The 16,761-nt window shown below is 44.9% G+C and overlaps 2 protein-coding genes and 1 pseudogene across 6 annotated transcripts in view; all 3 read left to right on the forward strand.

Annotated features, from left to right (window-relative positions):
• LOC119387756 (semaphorin-1A) overlaps nucleotides 1–6,682 on the forward strand; it is a 177,109-nt gene extending 170,427 nt beyond the window's left edge. For all 5 annotated transcript variants that reach the window (XM_037655265.2, XM_049413678.1, XM_049413680.1 and 2 more), the window contains one exon: nucleotides 2,318–6,682. In XM_037655265.2, the coding sequence (XP_037511193.1) occupies nucleotides 2,318–2,691 (374 nt within the window). In that variant the 3' untranslated portion in view covers nucleotides 2,692–6,682. The remainder of the gene's footprint in view (nucleotides 1–2,317) is intronic.
• A 2,779-nt stretch (nucleotides 6,683–9,461) lies between these two features.
• The window catches only part of LOC119387759 (ovostatin-like), a 42,418-nt pseudogene continuing 35,118 nt past the window's right edge, over nucleotides 9,462–16,761 (forward strand).
• LOC119387760 (xylulose kinase-like) lies at nucleotides 10,186–12,769 on the forward strand. The gene is given in 3 exon segments (XM_037655270.2): nucleotides 10,186–11,279; nucleotides 11,281–11,803; nucleotides 11,806–12,769. Coding segments are annotated over 3 exon segments (1,509 nt in total). The 5' UTR covers nucleotides 10,186–10,601; the 3' UTR covers nucleotides 12,114–12,769.

Genomic DNA, 16,761 nt, shown 5'->3' on the forward strand with positions numbered 1-16,761 from the left:
TCTCCTGCTGAGCAAAAACATGTTGTAATCTCTCGTTTTTGCTGTCTTCAGTAAAGGGCATCCTGTGCAGCGTTTTAAGATAGTCCAAACAGGTCAGCTGCCATGGTTCAGTTGTGCTGTCCATGTAGTAAGGTATCTACTTGTGTCTGGGCACAAGTGACAAAAGATTGCAATGAAAGAAGACACTTAAATGGAAATGTATGATATGCCAACTACTTGGTTTGTTTGTGCTCGTTTTTTTTTTCTGTTTTTCTATCGTTTTGTGCTTTTCTGTTTGTGGCATTAAATATTGTTACACGCTATTAAGCAGCTGTACATTGTTCAAAATGTTTGTCGTATGTTGGGAGAGCTAGATGAAATGTGATTTGAAATCTACTAATTGGTCCGGGTAGCCTTCATTTTGGTCGCATTGGGAGAACATCAGTATGTACAGTACTGTATTGAATTGGACCAGTTGGTACATTACCAAACCTGAAGAAAGTGACAACAAAAAAAGAAGGCAGTGCTGTGTCTGTCTCCACTTGTCATCGTCCCTTTTTCAGCATTGTTCTCTTCAAGTTCATCAACATGTAATCTGTAGACTTCCTGCTTACTTCCACTCTTTCCATAACCGACGCCTCCCTCCGCAGGCAAAAGGAACTGAGTACACTGAGATAGCATTTACAATGTGGATTATTTTGATCACTGCATAAAAGGGGTCACGAAATTTTCCGTGTAATTTGAATTACCTGACATCAATTGAGGTGGCCTTTACTTGAGCAGCTGTGGCGCTGTTCTACAGCTGCAACAGCAGGAAAATGAAGGAACAATTGAATTGCTGATTGCACATTTCAATACGAGGAGGCAAAATAAATTGTGTGTAAATGATAGCACGAACACATCATATCATTCGTAGTGAAAGTTTCGAACTGTCTGACAGTGTATTCTAACTTGTGTGTTCCAAACCTGTTCACTCTGGCGTTCAGGCAGTGGCATTGTTCCATATCCTGAGTGCCAACTCAAGGATCCACGCTCACGTCTCTGCTTGATGTATCTCTCTGTCATGTGTTGTATGTCATTGTCTCCCTCCACTTTTCCTCTTCATGCATGGTTTGTTAGTTCTGTCACATGCGAACTTTCTCAAAATGCCCGTTAGCACAGTGACACCAAGCACAGCACACTAAACAACAATAATGCAAGCAAACGATACAAGCAAGGCAAGAGGTACAAACGCAGCTCTATATTCCAACTCAATTTTATGCGATTTGATGTGGTAACTCATTTTTTATTCTATCTCTCTATAGGTTTGCTTTCTTGCGTATGTACTTTATGCAGAGCACCACAGTAAATTCAGCTGGAAAGTTGGAAAGTCAGCACTGTTTATCGTGTTCAGTCCATAGTGTGCTGTTCTCTGTGTCACCATGAATCATCAGCTCATTCAGGCATCTGCAATTGTTTATGTACAGTCATGGACAATTTAAATAGGAACAAGTAAGGGCTAAGTAAAACATGTTCTTTCATTTTTGTTTTTGCCAGTACACTTAATGTCGGCATGATTTCACTAGCATACGTAGCGTGTAGCTCAAACAGCCTTTTGCAACTGTATAATCACCTATGTAAGGTTGTGCTCTCAAGTTATCACTTGGAGAAGCTGTCCCTCTTTCTCATTTCTTGTTCTTGTTTCATTTGTCCTTGGCTGTACATATGTTAGTGTGACCATCTTCCTACGAGGAAATGCGGGACATGATGACTGGCCTTGGGGTGGGGGAGAGTGACACAGCACGATGATAAATTAACTACAATAATCTGTTTTAACTTCTGGCGAGAAAAAGGTTTCTCTGGCAATATTTCGCCATCTCTGAAACGGGGAAATAAAGCAACCATTACAAGTTCGAATACATAGTTGAAGTTCGAATACATACTACCTGCTGCCGACGTAGGGGAGAACAGCGAGACAGCGCGTGCAACTTGCGCTAGAAGCATTCATTGCCACCATGAACCACACAGCTGGCTGTCTTTTTCAGGAGCTTGGAGTGCTTGCAGCTAACACATTATCAAACAGATTGGCCAGATGCAGCTGAACTCAAGGTGCTGCCAAACATTAATAAGAAAGTGTGAAATGCGGGACATCTTTAAAGATTTTCGTATCTCTTGTGGGATGCGGGGCAAGAGCCCTCGGCTCGGGAACAGTCCCACAAGTCACGGGACAGGTGGTCACCTTAAGATACGTTGGCAACCTTTCCAGCCATGAATACTTAGCTCCACTCGGCATTGCATAACACTGCTTAGTGTGTCTTGACTTAACTTACTCACCCATGTCGCGTCTCCCTCCCCATAGGCGCTGTGGCCGGCTCTTCCTTGCATGGTGACCAGAGGACAGGCGGTTCCTCCCAGTTCTACACGGCTGAGACTCTGGCTATTGCTGTCACCACCAGCATTGTAGCCTCCCTGGTGGTGGGCTTCATCAGCGGCTACATCTTCAGCCGGCGCTGCCGCAGCGACGAAGAAGCAGAAGAGACGTGCCCGCCCGACGACTATTCGCGTTACCTGGACCGGGGCGGCGACCCCCACTCGGAAGGTTTCCTCTCATCGACACACAACCATGCCAAGCCCATCAACCTTGTCCTCAACGTGCCGCCCAAGAACGGCAAGAATGCCAACAGCTCGGCGGACAACAAGCCTCTGCAGAAAGTGAAAAAGATTTACTTATAGCCTCTTGCGAGGCCGGGCCTGGAGCCGTTTCAGGTCTATTGAGCACCTCGGGCTGCAACAGATGCACGCTCTCTTTCCCTGCACATCTGGATGGAAGGCCTTCATCAACCTGCGCAGACACTTTGATGCAAGCGCACCTGGAGGAACGAGCAGCATCTCGAGCACGGCGTGATCGAGCAGCCGACAGAGGAATGCGAATGGCCATTATGCAAAGCGCAAGACGGCACCGCGCACCTTCAAGAGGCGCCTTCTCTTTCTTTCTGCGAGGCCTCCGCAGCACAAGAGCTGTGGGCTTGCCGCTCCTGGGTCCGGCATTTAGGGAAAATTGAAAGAAAAGCAAAACAAACAAAAACAGTCAGTTCAAGAGACACCAGCAAGCGGGTACCTGCCACGCTTGCACAAATGGAAGACTACAGGGGACTGCATGTGCAACGTTGTTTGCTCTGCTGCGTGTGTGTGATGGCAAACAAGTGTGTGTGTGCACTCTTGCTTGCAGAGCTGTGCCCTTGTACAGCCACCTAGCCCTTCGATAGCTTGGTGACTGGTCTAGGCTGAAGTTTCTGCAAGCTCTGCTAATCCGCGAGTGTTCTGTCTAATTAGTGGTGGACACTCTTGAGTGGCCAGAGACCATGTGTAGTCTACACCTACCCCCACCAGCCCCCAATCCCAGCAATCCTGCAGAGGAGGACAGCGATCAGATCTAGTCTTGGTTGGCACGCATCAGCACTGGAGCCTTGCATCATCGTGGGACAGTGTCCGTAAAGCGCCAATGCTGGCTTCTGCATCTCGGTTGCATCTTGCCCAACAGTGAATACGCTGCAACGGTTGCTCTGCCAAAGGACTTACTCGTACCTTGCCTGGCTGCCTCCACTTTTATTGTTTTACCTTTTTCCACCCTCTTTACCACCAGTATACAACTTGTTACGCATTGTAAAGCATCAGCATTCCATTCGCAAGTTACTTCAATTTTTAGGCATGATTATCGTTTATTTTACACCCTACCCCTCTCTTGCTCAAAAAAAGTGTACTTTGCGCCGTTTCTTTACACCTACGTCTACAACTGTTTGAGCAGCATGTCAGTAAGTGAATTTTTGTCTCCTAAAAGAAATATATTATTTATTGAATGCCATTCGCAAAGGCAACATTAAGCATAAATGTACAGAGCCGGTACACGTTTTCGTGACTACTCCCCCCTCGCCCCCCTCCCTTCCCCTCAGTGCTTTCATGCACACGCACCTATCTGTTCATATATTGGTCTGGTAATTTCCTTGCCGTCCCCTAGCTGCTGCCAGGATACGTGGACACAGCATGCGGCATAATTGGCATACTATGTACAGCATGTGGCACGAAAGTGGAGTGGTCCCTGTGGTTCAATTTAACCTAGTCTCGAAAGCAAGCATCCAGGGTTTTATGTGTCAGTCCAGTGTCGTCGCTTCACTCGGCATATTGTGTGTACTTTACATAGTCGAAGCATGTATTGAGTGTATGTACTTTTGCTGGAACTCTGGCGCTGTGCTTGATAGGGAGTCCCACACAGTTACGCCGCTCAAGCAAGGACTGTTGTACAAAGAACACACTTTTCAGTGGCGCATACATCGACCCGTGAAGTGACGGAAGCGTCTCGAGCCACACAACTGCTAGCTACAATGCGAGTTTTCTCCACCTGTGGCGCATTGATCCTTGCTTCTTTTTAATGCAAGGACTTAGCTCTGAGACTCTTCAGTACTACCACCCTGAGACTGTCCTTCTATTTAAATACCTAGCTGCGGTCAAGCGTGTGGCTTTGCCAAAAGTCGAAGCGGTGGGCACATTGAAATAAAGACCGCCATTTGATCATGTAAAATACGGGGATGTGTTCAGAATGGAACGTGTTGTCGGCTAGCTGCGTCACACAACAGTGGCTGGTGATGCAGCATGTCCCACGACGCATTTGTGAATTTGCTTCATCATTTTCAGCACTCCTGTGTCATAGACTGTGGAATAGAACTTGTCATTATTTCATTTGTGTGGTTGTTAAGTATTGTGTAAGAACTAGAAGTCCGGCAATGAAATCTGAAAATTAAAAAAAAAAAGGCGTAGAATGTAAATTAATACAAAGAAGTCTATTTATGCATGGCAGCTTTCATCGGGCACCTGCACTCAAATACTCGTTCGTGAGACGGCGTTCTGAGTTTTTTATATATATATATATAGGATATATTTCTCGGTGTGTTATTTTAATTGTATTTTTATTCTTGTACATAGTTGATATGTCATTAGAGCTTTTGCGTTAAGTTTCGTTGTTTTTAGATTGCGGCTCCTGTGCAACTTAACAAATGCTCCGCAATCAGTGTTTAGACCCGTGTCATGTAAATGCTACACAGAACTCCTAGCAAGTGGTTCGAGGAAGTGGTTTGCAGAATGTCCGGTAGACACCTTTTAATCTTGCTCGTTCAAAGGATATACTATAGTGAAAATATGGGCACTGCCTTGGCTCCATTTGTCTAAGTAACAAGAAGCAGTGAAGTATATGTCCATTGATATAAGTCATTCTGAACAGAAAACAATCGGACCTTATCTCACACACAGTCTGTAACATTTTGAGAATGACAGAAAAAGAGAGAAAAAATTGTGGGAAGTGTCGACCATTAGAATGCCCTTGTTTTCACGATAGCAAAAGTATGCTATTGAGGCTTGTGAACGGATCCTCGCCCTTTGGAACTCCTCAGTCTATGCTAATGACGCATGTCATCTTCATTTATCACTTGTGGCTGTCTTGCAGCTTTAGCTCGCAACTGTTTCCTTTCATTGCAAACCATCGCTTATCGCAGGAAACGAAGCGAAATGAAGGTGCCTTTAGGGGCTAAGTTGAGCATTACGCTTGACGTTTGTGTTGCATCCTGTCATGTTCATTTGTACATTTTAGAGACATTACACATATTACGATGGGCACACATGTGTTTCTTGTTTACCTGCGCAAAGCCAGTGATCGAACAGGCAGCTTCAGGCGGCAGTTTAGCTTTTATTATCTAAAAAAGAAAAAACACTTAGGCAGATTATTCGGCACCTTTTGTTTGAAGTCAAGCACTGGATGTTTGCGCTTCATTTTCATTATGTAAAGGAAGCGTATGGCAGTTTAGATGGGTGTTAACAGCTCATGCAAAGTGGCACGCAACACAAAGTGGTACTTACAGTGTAACAGAAATGGAGCCTGACCAGCAGGTGTTAAAAGCTTCGCACAAGTTGCAGATGTGACATGACCACTCATCATGCAAGCGTAAGCTTCCCGTTGTTGCTGTGTGGCTAAAATCGGTCAATAGTTTTCAGTGCATTCTCGATCTCATGCTGAACACGTGTACTTTTGCTTACGGCAAGCAAACTTGCAACCTGTGAAGATCACTGCTCACTGCATTATGATTAGTACGGAGCACCCACTTTTCCGTCTTGTTCTGCCCTTATTGTTGATGACTTTTTACTTGCGCTTGTACCGCTTGCACCATTTCATTGAATGTGCCAGCTAGGTGTTGCTTTACGTGTACATAGGCTGCCCCCATCTCCCCTTCCTCCATCTTCCACAATGTGTAATATGTGACTATCCAGAGCGCTTCTGATTTTACTGTCCTCGAAGAAAACGAAGAAACAAGGCCAGGAGACGACAGGCATCTGGCAACATAGTCAGGCCAGTGTTCCCTGCTGGCTACGTACAGCTTTTTCGTCAGACAATAACAGTTAGTAATAACACTGTATACAGGGATAATGTTGTAATCGAAGCCCTCCTCTTCCCCTGATCTGCTCCCACCTCGACAGTCTGTATCAACAAAAAGAAAGAAAAAAAAGATAGTGACATTTGTGTGCATACATCGTATTCTTTTGTACATCGAGAGAAGTGACCCTGCCCGGAGAGTGCTATATTTTCTTCGTGCAGGCTAGCATGTCCATGTCCCTTGACAGCGCAAGTATTGTACAGGTATGTTGACGTTACTATGATAATAAAACTTCTGACTCCAAGGTGCACGCTGTGTCACCGTGTCAGTCCTTTGTATAAAATCCCGAGCAAGTGCCCCTAGCCACACAAGCGCCCCCCTCCCTCTTCAGGTGATTTCAATTATGCGCCCCCCTTCTCCCCTCCCTTCATCTTCACTGTTTCATTCACTGTTTTATTCGCCTGACGAGGGTGAATGAAAACAGTGAATGCATGCGTATTCAATAGAGCAGTTGCATTAGAAGCACGGGTGTGCAGTCTTTATTCTTAGCGGCTCTTCGACCTGCCATCTTGAATTTTGATCTATGATCGAGCAAGGGCTCCCTCTCCAAATCTTCGCGGATTATCCTTCACCGTAGGGGGGGGGGGCGCTTGCTCACATTTTTACCGTAGTCAAGTGCTTGGGCTGCACGCATGTGCAATCATGGCCATTTGTGAACTGTCAATTTTTCGTTTTTAACAAGTACAAGAAAGCTAAAGTGCAGCTCTGAGCATCAACTAAGGAAGAAGAAAAAAATGGCCAGTGACTCTAAGCCCAGGCTTTAATCGCCTCATTTTCTAAATGTCCATTGGACATACAAGGCTTGCATTGTAGCTGCTCATATCTGTCTAGCTCACTGCTATATGTATTACATAGGACAAATCGTTGCATTTGCAGTAATTGTGGCATTTTTTTTGGTGCAAGCATAGGTCGGCAAACTCGCTCATGAGTCGACTCACTCAGACTCAAATCAGGCTGTGAGTCTGAGTGAGTAATATTTTGGTGAGTTTGAGTCCCAGTGAATCCGGTTCAGGAAAACCTTAGTCAGTCTGAGTCCAAGCGAGTTCGGTTGTGGAAAATAGTCGTGAGCCTGAGTCCTGGTGAGCCTTAATCGCCAAATATATTTCTGGAGTGAGTCTGCGTGAGCTTTACCTTTTATTGCCGACCTATGGGTGCAAGTAATCAGTTTCATTGCTCAGTTTTACCAAAACATGCTTGCAAGCAGCAGCCCGCATAGAACAGCAAACATCAAAAATCTATTTAAGAGTGGCCACACAGGTAATATAGTGCAGGTAAGACATAATGGAGCAGGTTTAAAGGTGAACATTTGACAGCGTTCTGTCTTGTTTTGAAACAAATATTATTGGAAAAGTCACGCGAACCAGCGTATTATTAAAATAATGGAGTAGGTTGTGTTTACATGGTAATTTTGCACCGATATCTCTGGGAGGAAAATCATATGCAACCCACTGTATTGTGCTCATGGCTAACTCAATGGGCTAACTATGGTTCCCATGCTAGAATAGGACAACTGTGCACATGGCATCAAAAATAATGTGCGCTCAATTCAAAGTGTAAAGTGGTAGCTAGGTCATTCGACAGGTTCAGAAGCCTACTGAAATAAACTTAACTTTCATACAGTATGCTTTCACACATATATAAACAATTGCATGCACACAATTCTCTGCAAATATGTGCATGAACAAATCGTGTACTTTTTAACCGCAACACCTTCAGATGCTGTGTGCACACTTGCTTATGCCAAGACAGCCCATCAAAAGTAAAAGCATGTTGATGAAAATATTTCGCGCACATCCTGAAACAGGTCTGATTGGGCTTGTGCTGCAAGCTTGAATATTAAGTGCAGTAAGCCTATTGAAATAAACTTAACATTCATACAGTGTGCTCTCACACACATACACAATTGCATGCACACAATTCCCTGCAAATATGTGCATAAACAAATCAGTTGTACTTTTTGACCATAGCACCTTCAGATGCTGCATGTACACAATTGTGCACACCAATACAGCCCATCAAAAGTGAAGGCAAATTGATGAAAATATCTCCCACCCACCTTGAAACAGATCTGATTGTACTTGTGCTGCAAGCTTTAATATTATATATGCGATACAGTAAGATCAGTAGATTGCGGGGTATTTTCTCTCGACGTCACCATGTTGTCATGTGGCTGGCTCATTCTTTAATTTTTCACAATATTTTAGATCAGGACATTACTACTACACTCGTGGCTGAATATGTGCTTTCTAATTAAGTCTGCTAGACATAAAGTCACTGATAATTTCTTATGCAACGACCTTGTCAAAGACAACTCGCATGGAGTAAACCTGACATAACTCACTGAAGAATATAAACTGGATCTGTTCTGATTTCAGCAATTCTAGAGGTCAAAGAAATGTGGTAAAACAGTTTTCAGAGGTATAAGCAGCAGCGTTCTCATTAGCGTGCTTTAGAGATTTTTTTTTTTCGCTCCTTGAATGGATGAGAGAAACATTCGTCCTGGTCCATCTTAGATAAGTGAGAGATACTGTGGAGAGACTTTAATTGGTCTGCAATGAAATTTTAGGAACACTTAACTGACAATTTCCTTGGACATATCCATCGGTTGCTTAAATGTGGCGCAAAACTTGGGCACGCATCCGACGTGGCAACCCGGGTTTCAGATATGTTGCCCTATGGTTACAACACACTGGGAGGTCGAGAAACAATTAGCGTTCCAGCATGTGTCCATCCGTGCAGAGATGGTATTTTTCCTCAGGCAGGCGGGCGACACGTTCTAGAGCTCTATGTGGCAACACATTCCACGCTAAAAGCAATATGCACTTCTTTGTGCCAGATAAAGCGTTTGCGCGCCCGTGGCGGTCGTCATTTGACACATGTGAGATAGGACAGATGGCCGCTAGGGGATATGCCTCCTCCGCCGCGCACCGTGCTAATTGGCGCGGTGCTTCTCTCACGTCTTCTCGCTATCTTCAATTTCCTTTCTCGCTTTTCACCGCGCAGTTTCGCACTGACCGACCGGCTCGGAGTACTTTGTGCGCGCTACAGCAGGGACCAGTGGTCCATCGAGTGTCCAGTAGAACTCGTTTTGAATTTTAAATCCGGTGCGTTGACCTGGCTCGACCCGCAGCGAGTTCACCGATGCTCCGATGGCTCACGCATTTGATGATCAGCTATTGCATCTTTGGATGGAGCATTGTTGGAGCTGCCAAGAAACCGTAAGCGCTGCAACCTGTTGCTGAAACTGTAGCGGTAGTAACTTGCCGCTACTGTGAACGTTCTCGCTCGCTACGTCGCGCCGCTTTTCGATTTAAGTATCTCGTGGGTCGACACATACGGGTTGCGTACATTTGGCTTATGACGAGCAACTTCTCGGAGTTCATGAGGCTATAAAGTATTCAAGAATGTACTTAATAAAGCGTTTAGTTTGGCTTGCAGGTTTATTACGTTGTATTGCGCAACAGTTGCAAACGGATACCTGATACCCTTGACGAGTTCCCGTGAGCACAACTGAAAGTACGGACAAAGCGTGGAAAACCGCCGTTGTACGAGCACCTCATTGTTTGCCTTTTACCGTAGCTCGAAGCTCAGAATTCAACAGCGTTACGAACGCTTAGCTTAATTACAAGGGCATACCGCTCAGGCGTGTCAAAAATGGCGCTAAAACATGGCGCATAGTTCGAATTGGTTCATGGAACTCTACGATACGAACGAAAGATTTATTCGTTAACTCTTCCTCGATCTATTTGTGATTAAGTCAGATTTCTGCGAGAAAATCCCGAGGAATTCGCTTCTTTAATGCTTCAGTTTCTTTGGGGGCGCGACGAGCGCCAGCTGGGATTTGATTTTATTGTTTTTACGTGATTGTTCGCTGGATCTTGTGTTTCGTTTTCCTCGTTTCTTCCGCGCTGACCGCTCCCTGTTCTCCCTCTCCACGAACTTCTTCAGGCCCGCACGACGGCCAACTCAGCTTCTCCTGTTCTCACAGCCACGTCCGCCGTATCACGCGTATCTTTCTATGACCACCAACGTCAAGGCCGAGAGGAGACTACTGATACTAAGCCAAGATGCGCAGATTTCCAGAACCGTAAGAGGACGAGCTCTCCGAATTCGCTCCGTTCTTCCTTTATCGAAGTTTCGTAAAACGCGGCAGCTACTGGGCAAAGAATGGAATCCACTCGCAGAAGTTACCTCGGTCTCGACTTCAGCACGCAGCAGCTGAAAGGTCTGGCGATCGATGACAAGCTCAAAGTGGTTTGCGAAGCGGCCGTTCAGTTCGACAATGACTTGCCTGAGTATCGCACTCAGAACGGCGTGAACAAGAACCGCGACACCCTGACAGTGACGGCGCCGACAATCATGTGGGTAAAAGCGCTTGACATGCTGCTAGAGCGCCTCAAGGTAGCGGGCCTCGACCTGTCAACTGTAGCGGCCATCTCCGGGAGCGGTCAGCAACACGGAAGCGTTTATTGGAGAAAGGGCGCCTCCGACATGCTCAGGGATCTGGACGCGTCGAAGTTCCTTCACGATCAACTCCAGGGAGCATTCAGCGTTCGCGATTCTCCGGTGTGGATGGACTCGAGCACCGAGGCCCAATGCCGAAACCTCGAGACCGCCGTCGGGGGAGCTCAGTGTCTCGCGGACGTCACTGGCTCGCGTGCATTCGAGCGCTTCACGGGCAACCAAATCGCGAAGATTTGGCAGACGAAACGTGACGCGTACGCCAACACCGAACGCATCTCCCTGGTGAGCAGTTTCGGCGCTACGTTATTCCTGGGTCGCTACGCGCCGATTGACTTTAGCGACGGTTCCGGAATGAACTTGCTGAACATACGTACCCACCTGCTGGGAACGCGCATGTCTCGATGCCTGCGCGCCAGATTTGGAAGCCAAGCTCGGCGAGCCCGTACCGTCTCACGAAGTGCTCGGCACTGTCGCACCTTATTTCGTGGATCGCTATGGGTTTCCACCTGACTGTTCGGTCGTCGCATTCACGGGTGACAACCCGGCGTCGTTGGCCGGGCTCCGTCTCCGTGGTGGCGACTTGCTGGTCAGCCTTGGGACTAGCGATACCGTGATAATGTGGCTGAGCGAGGCTAAGCCAGCCCTCGAAGGCCACGTCATGGTGAATCCCGTCGCGAGTGACGCCTTCATGGGAATGTTGTGCTATAAGAATGGCTCGCTGACGCGCCAAAGAGTGAGGGACCACTGTGCCGGAGGCTCCTGGGACATATTCGCGTCTCTCATAGACAGCACACCTCGCGGTAACTTCGGAAACATTGGCATGTATTTCGACTTGAAGGAGATCCTTCCACCGGTGATAGGCGACTTCAAGTTCAACAAGAGCAACGAGAGGGTTGCAAATTTTCCCAGGAAGTTGAAGCGAGGGCTGTTGTCGAAGGCCAATTTCTTGCTAAACGTGTTCATGCGGAACGTCTTGGGTTCACCGCTGGCGGCAGAGTGCTGGCTACCGGTGGTGCCTCCAAAAATCCTGGAATTGTTCAGGTCTTGGCTGACGTGTTCGGTGCCTCGGTGTACACGCTTGGCAAAGCTGCTGCAAATGCAGCATGTCTTGGTGCAGCCTATTTGGCTTTCTTTGGTGCGTGCAAAAAAGCTGAGCCTGGACTCTCCTTTGATAATGTAGTCAGTGAAGCAGAACCATTCCAATTTGGTAGCTAAGCCAAGTGCGGACGCGGCATCAGTCTATGGTCCGATGGCGGAACGCTATCGTACACTTGAGCAAAGGGTAGTTTCACTGCAAGTGCAAAGCACTTCCTAATAGCTTTCACCCCTACGCAGTGCCTTGAAATATATTTTCCTTTTATGTTTATTGTTGGTGGATGGGGCCATTAAACATTAGTATTCTGTCTACAGTTTGCTACGGGCAATGAAATGTAGTGCACAGCTGAAATTGTAGCGTAAAAGTTGTGCAATGGAACAAGTTAACTGCGTGTTTACGTTGTACGTTATCCGATTTACTTCCCTTTCGGTGTGACATTTGTCACAAACTCACATAGTTACGCACACCATTACTGCGAACTTATGTGTCGAGCCTATAAATGCTCTTTTAGCCACTGCCAGGGTAATATTTATTTCATTACGTTCATCTTGTATTAGCACAGCTGTGCTTACTGTACGCAGTGTTCACATCGAAGATGTCTTATCGGGCTATGGTGCAACAGAGCTTTACTGTATTCTTTACACGTGTTGATTCCTTTTTAATACACCTGTGATATTTAACATTTGTTTCTCGAGACATTTATACAGTCTCATTTTTTGACGATATGCTGGCTTATATGCTTCCGGCTTGCCAATAAAGCACTCCTGGAAATTTTTACTGCTGCTTTTGGGATTCCGTGTCAATGCTTACAGAGGGGTATGAGTCGCATGAACAACCTGCTGCTCTTGATGTTCATTTAAGCACCCAGGCTTGTCTGTACACGTCTAAACCTAAACATCCTAAATTGGCTATTATGGTGGGAAAATGTGGTGTTTGTGAGCAAGAACTAAAATATTCTACTTTTTATTAGGATTCACAATATAACACATGACATCCTTTCGTGATGAGAAGTATGTGACTACGTGCCACTTAAAGGGACACTAAAGGAAAATATTAAGTCGACGTTGATTGTTGAAATAGCGGTCCAGAAACCTTGTAGTGGCTACTTTTGTGCCAAGGAAGTGGTTATTTTGAAATAAAATCACGTTTTGGGGGGGGGGGGGTCCCGCTTCGTGTTAACGCACTTCAAATCACCCGCCTGAAAGCAGTCTTTCTCACGTCACTGTTGCCGTGCCCAACGTTACCCGCCTTTACTGCGCGGTGGCGTGTACTGGCGGCGTGCACCATTCGGGCATCCGGCAACATCACATGCATGCGGCATTTTGTCGAACTTTCTGTCAAAGCGACTTTCACGAGCGTGCAAAACACACGCGGCAGTACGCGATACCGAAACTACCACTAAGACGCGACCGCGTGAGCGAAGCAGGGTGCCGGGCGAAGCGCAGTTCGGCGAAAACGGAACTTTTGAACCACGCACGCCGTTCCCCAAGGCAACGCCAAAGAGGTTCTTTTTTCCACGAATCAAACAGAAACGAAGAAGCAGCATTTTATTACGTCTCTTGATGCACGGAAGGTTCTTTTTTTTATTGCAGCTAGTTTGATTACTAGTGATTAATTGTAGTCTTGACTCTCTCACGTCATCGGGATCACTTCCAGAATGTCCCACTCGTCTATTTGGTGGAAACAGTGGTGTTCGTGAGCAAAAACTAAAAATTATTTTAGTTTTTGAAAAATGAATAAGGTCCTAGGTACCACAGGGCATGACAGTGCACAAGTAATTGGCGTCTGGCACATAAAGATTGAAAAACATGCATGCAAAAGAGAAGCACTCACGACACTACCACCTAACCGTGTTTGTGAGCTCGGCATATGTAAACATGTCATGTACAACACTATTAAGCCTGCTTACTCTATGTAATGTGACTGTGGTTTGTACCATTGCAAAGCATGAAAAATAATCTGAAGCAGGGATATAGCCAGATTTCTTTACAGCAGTATCTACTCTGGGCTATTCACTATCTTGAAATGCTTCGTGAACATAACCAGTATATCAACTGCAGGCTAAGAACAAGGGTAGTCTATCTCTGCTCATGATTGGATCTTGAGTCTGTGCTAACTTATGTTCAGATCTGTGTGCACAGATTACCTTATTTTCTTGTTCGTGTCATGAGCTGATGGATGCCATGTGCTCTTTCAAACAGAGTGAAAACGAAGTACTAAAAGTGAAGGAGTGAAGCCCTTAGCCTTACTTCTCACGCAACAATCTTGTATGGATGCCTAATTCATTCCTTGACTATACATGTGCTGTTGGTCCATCCCAGTCACCTCTGTCTTCCAGTGTAGAAGGCAAATAAACATTCAAAGCTTTAGTTTAGGGAGGCCTGCTGGCAATAACATTTCTTTCAGCACTGCCTGTGCAAAAAGGATTTCATGTGTTAAGTAGCTGCAAGATGTGAAAAAGAAGTGTGTTTTGCTTGTGGCCAATATTTGGTTGAGCTAAGGTTTCTTTGGCTTCCACTTCTGTCTGTGTAACACTTGTAATGACAAGCTGTGTAAGGTAGGTTAAGAATTTAGATTGCTAGTGTTGTCTAAAAGCATACATGTACATGCCAATGTAAACACTTGCTGAAGATCTCTTGGAACTTGCTCATACTTTATAATCTAGGGTGGATGTAACAGAGGACTATGGTGATCATATTTCTTGCACTGGTTAATGTATATGATATCTCCTTCAAAATTTTTCATATTATCTATAAGAGACTGCAGCTTTCTCGCTCATGTGCAAGTGCTTTTCCAAACTTGAGTTTCCTTAGTAATACTGATCGGGATGTTGGGGGCAAATTTCTTATCTGTGTGAACATTTACGTAATTCAGAATGATACATCAGACTTCACCTAAATTAAGGGAAAGAAAAATGTTTTGTTTGTGTGGAGTATTGTTTACGTGAATAACTCTATTGCAGAAGTGTTGCAATGTAAAATTTAAGACTCTTTCACCGTTTTTCAATCTTGTAGTTACTAATGGCCATTCCTGGATGCAAGAAAGTGCACATTTTAGATACAATATAGTACTTTGTTCAGTTAAATATGGCAGCCTTTTTCTCCATACCATAGCCTTTTTTTGTATTGGATGCACGCTCGTAGCAATTCGGTGTGCGAGTTTCACATGCTACAAATAAGGCACAGTAGGGACCAAACCGTTTTGCTTCATGGAAACATTGCTGTAAAAAGTATTTGACTGAAAATTTCAGCCAGTTTCACACGCTTTCCATGGTATTAGGCCTTTTGCCACATTCCTGTTATGTCAAATGCAAATACAGATTGAATGTTTAAACCAGTTTGCAGCTTGGTCCACTGGAACTTTCCACAGCATTCCTTGTGCTGTCACTTGTACATACATAGTTGCAGTCCATTTTCTTCCATTCTTTTCTTTCTTTGTATAGCATGTTTAAGTATCACTGTTGCGATAAGTGGCTATATATTGTATATAAATGAATAGTTAAAATATTGTCTGCAAGTTTCTTCAGCAAAAATTCTACAGTAAAAGATGTTTGGCTATTTTTAAGAGAATTAAGCATTCATTATAGAAAGTTTTCAGCATGCACAAAACATACAAAGACGTAATGGATGTCTCTGTTTGTTGCATGCACATTGAAAACTTGCCATGACGAATTCGTACCAACTCGCCCAGTTTTCTATAGCTCTATATTAGTATTAAGTTTAATGGCTCAACAAAAAGGGCTAAATGCTGCTTTTGTAAATGAGCTTTCTTCTCCTTCACCTATAGAGCATTTCTTCTCACAACATCTTCGTCTCTCTTGCCTGGAGAGAATCAGACGCTGGCATTCAACGTCTTCAATGCACCGAGCAGTGGTCACGTCACACTTAGCCTTGTGGCAACAGCTGGTGGTGTTTTGTCCAGTGTTTCCTTACAAACTGATGGAGGTAGGCAGGCTAATTCTACTATTGTAATGCATCTCTTAATGACTTGTTGAATGTGTCTTAAACTGCCACATATTTTGTGGAATGTAGCCTTCAGTGTGGTAGCATAACAGATTACCATGGCAATCCTATTGCTTGCACTTGAAATCATCAAGTGTCACTCATAGCTTCTGATACTGCGTAGAGAAGGTGTAGTTTAGGTAAAGACTTGTAAATGCATGGCCAGAATTTAATCATTTAGTAACAGAAATGTTAATGTGAAAGACATGCTGTTGTCTAAAATTGTTTACATAAACATAAAATCTAGTAAATTAAGCTACGCTTACATGGAAATTGAAAAGAAACGAAAGTGCATCTCATTCCTATAGAATTCGCCTGGAAACCTCTAACACTCTTCTAAGTATAATAGAATGACCTTGCTATTGGACTGTGTTGCCTCATGAATCTCCTGACAAAAATTTTCTGAATCTGCAAAGTACGTGGAGTTACAGGTGGAGTTACAGTTATCACACAAGACATGCTTTCTCCCTCCTTTTGTTGCCATGCGTATGCTGGAATCTACATGAAAGGATTGAGGGAACGAGTTATGGTAAGGGGTCAGTATGTCACCTCGTGTCATGGCCTTGAGGAAATCTTGTCTTCTTTTCTACTTACCCATATTGACCACTACTTCTGGTTGCGCGTGTGCAACGCTGCCACATGGCAGTACCCCGTGGGTAGCCACGGTATCTATGCAACACTGCATACAGCTTTTGAGATTGTCCACCTGCATGCCCTCCTGCTGCACAATTGAAACCACGTGCTGTGCATTTGAGATAACATTGTG

This window comes from Rhipicephalus sanguineus, chromosome 3, assembly GCF_013339695.2.
Source record: "Rhipicephalus sanguineus isolate Rsan-2018 chromosome 3, BIME_Rsan_1.4, whole genome shotgun sequence".
Lineage (NCBI taxonomy): Eukaryota > Metazoa > Arthropoda > Arachnida > Ixodida > Ixodidae > Rhipicephalus > Rhipicephalus sanguineus.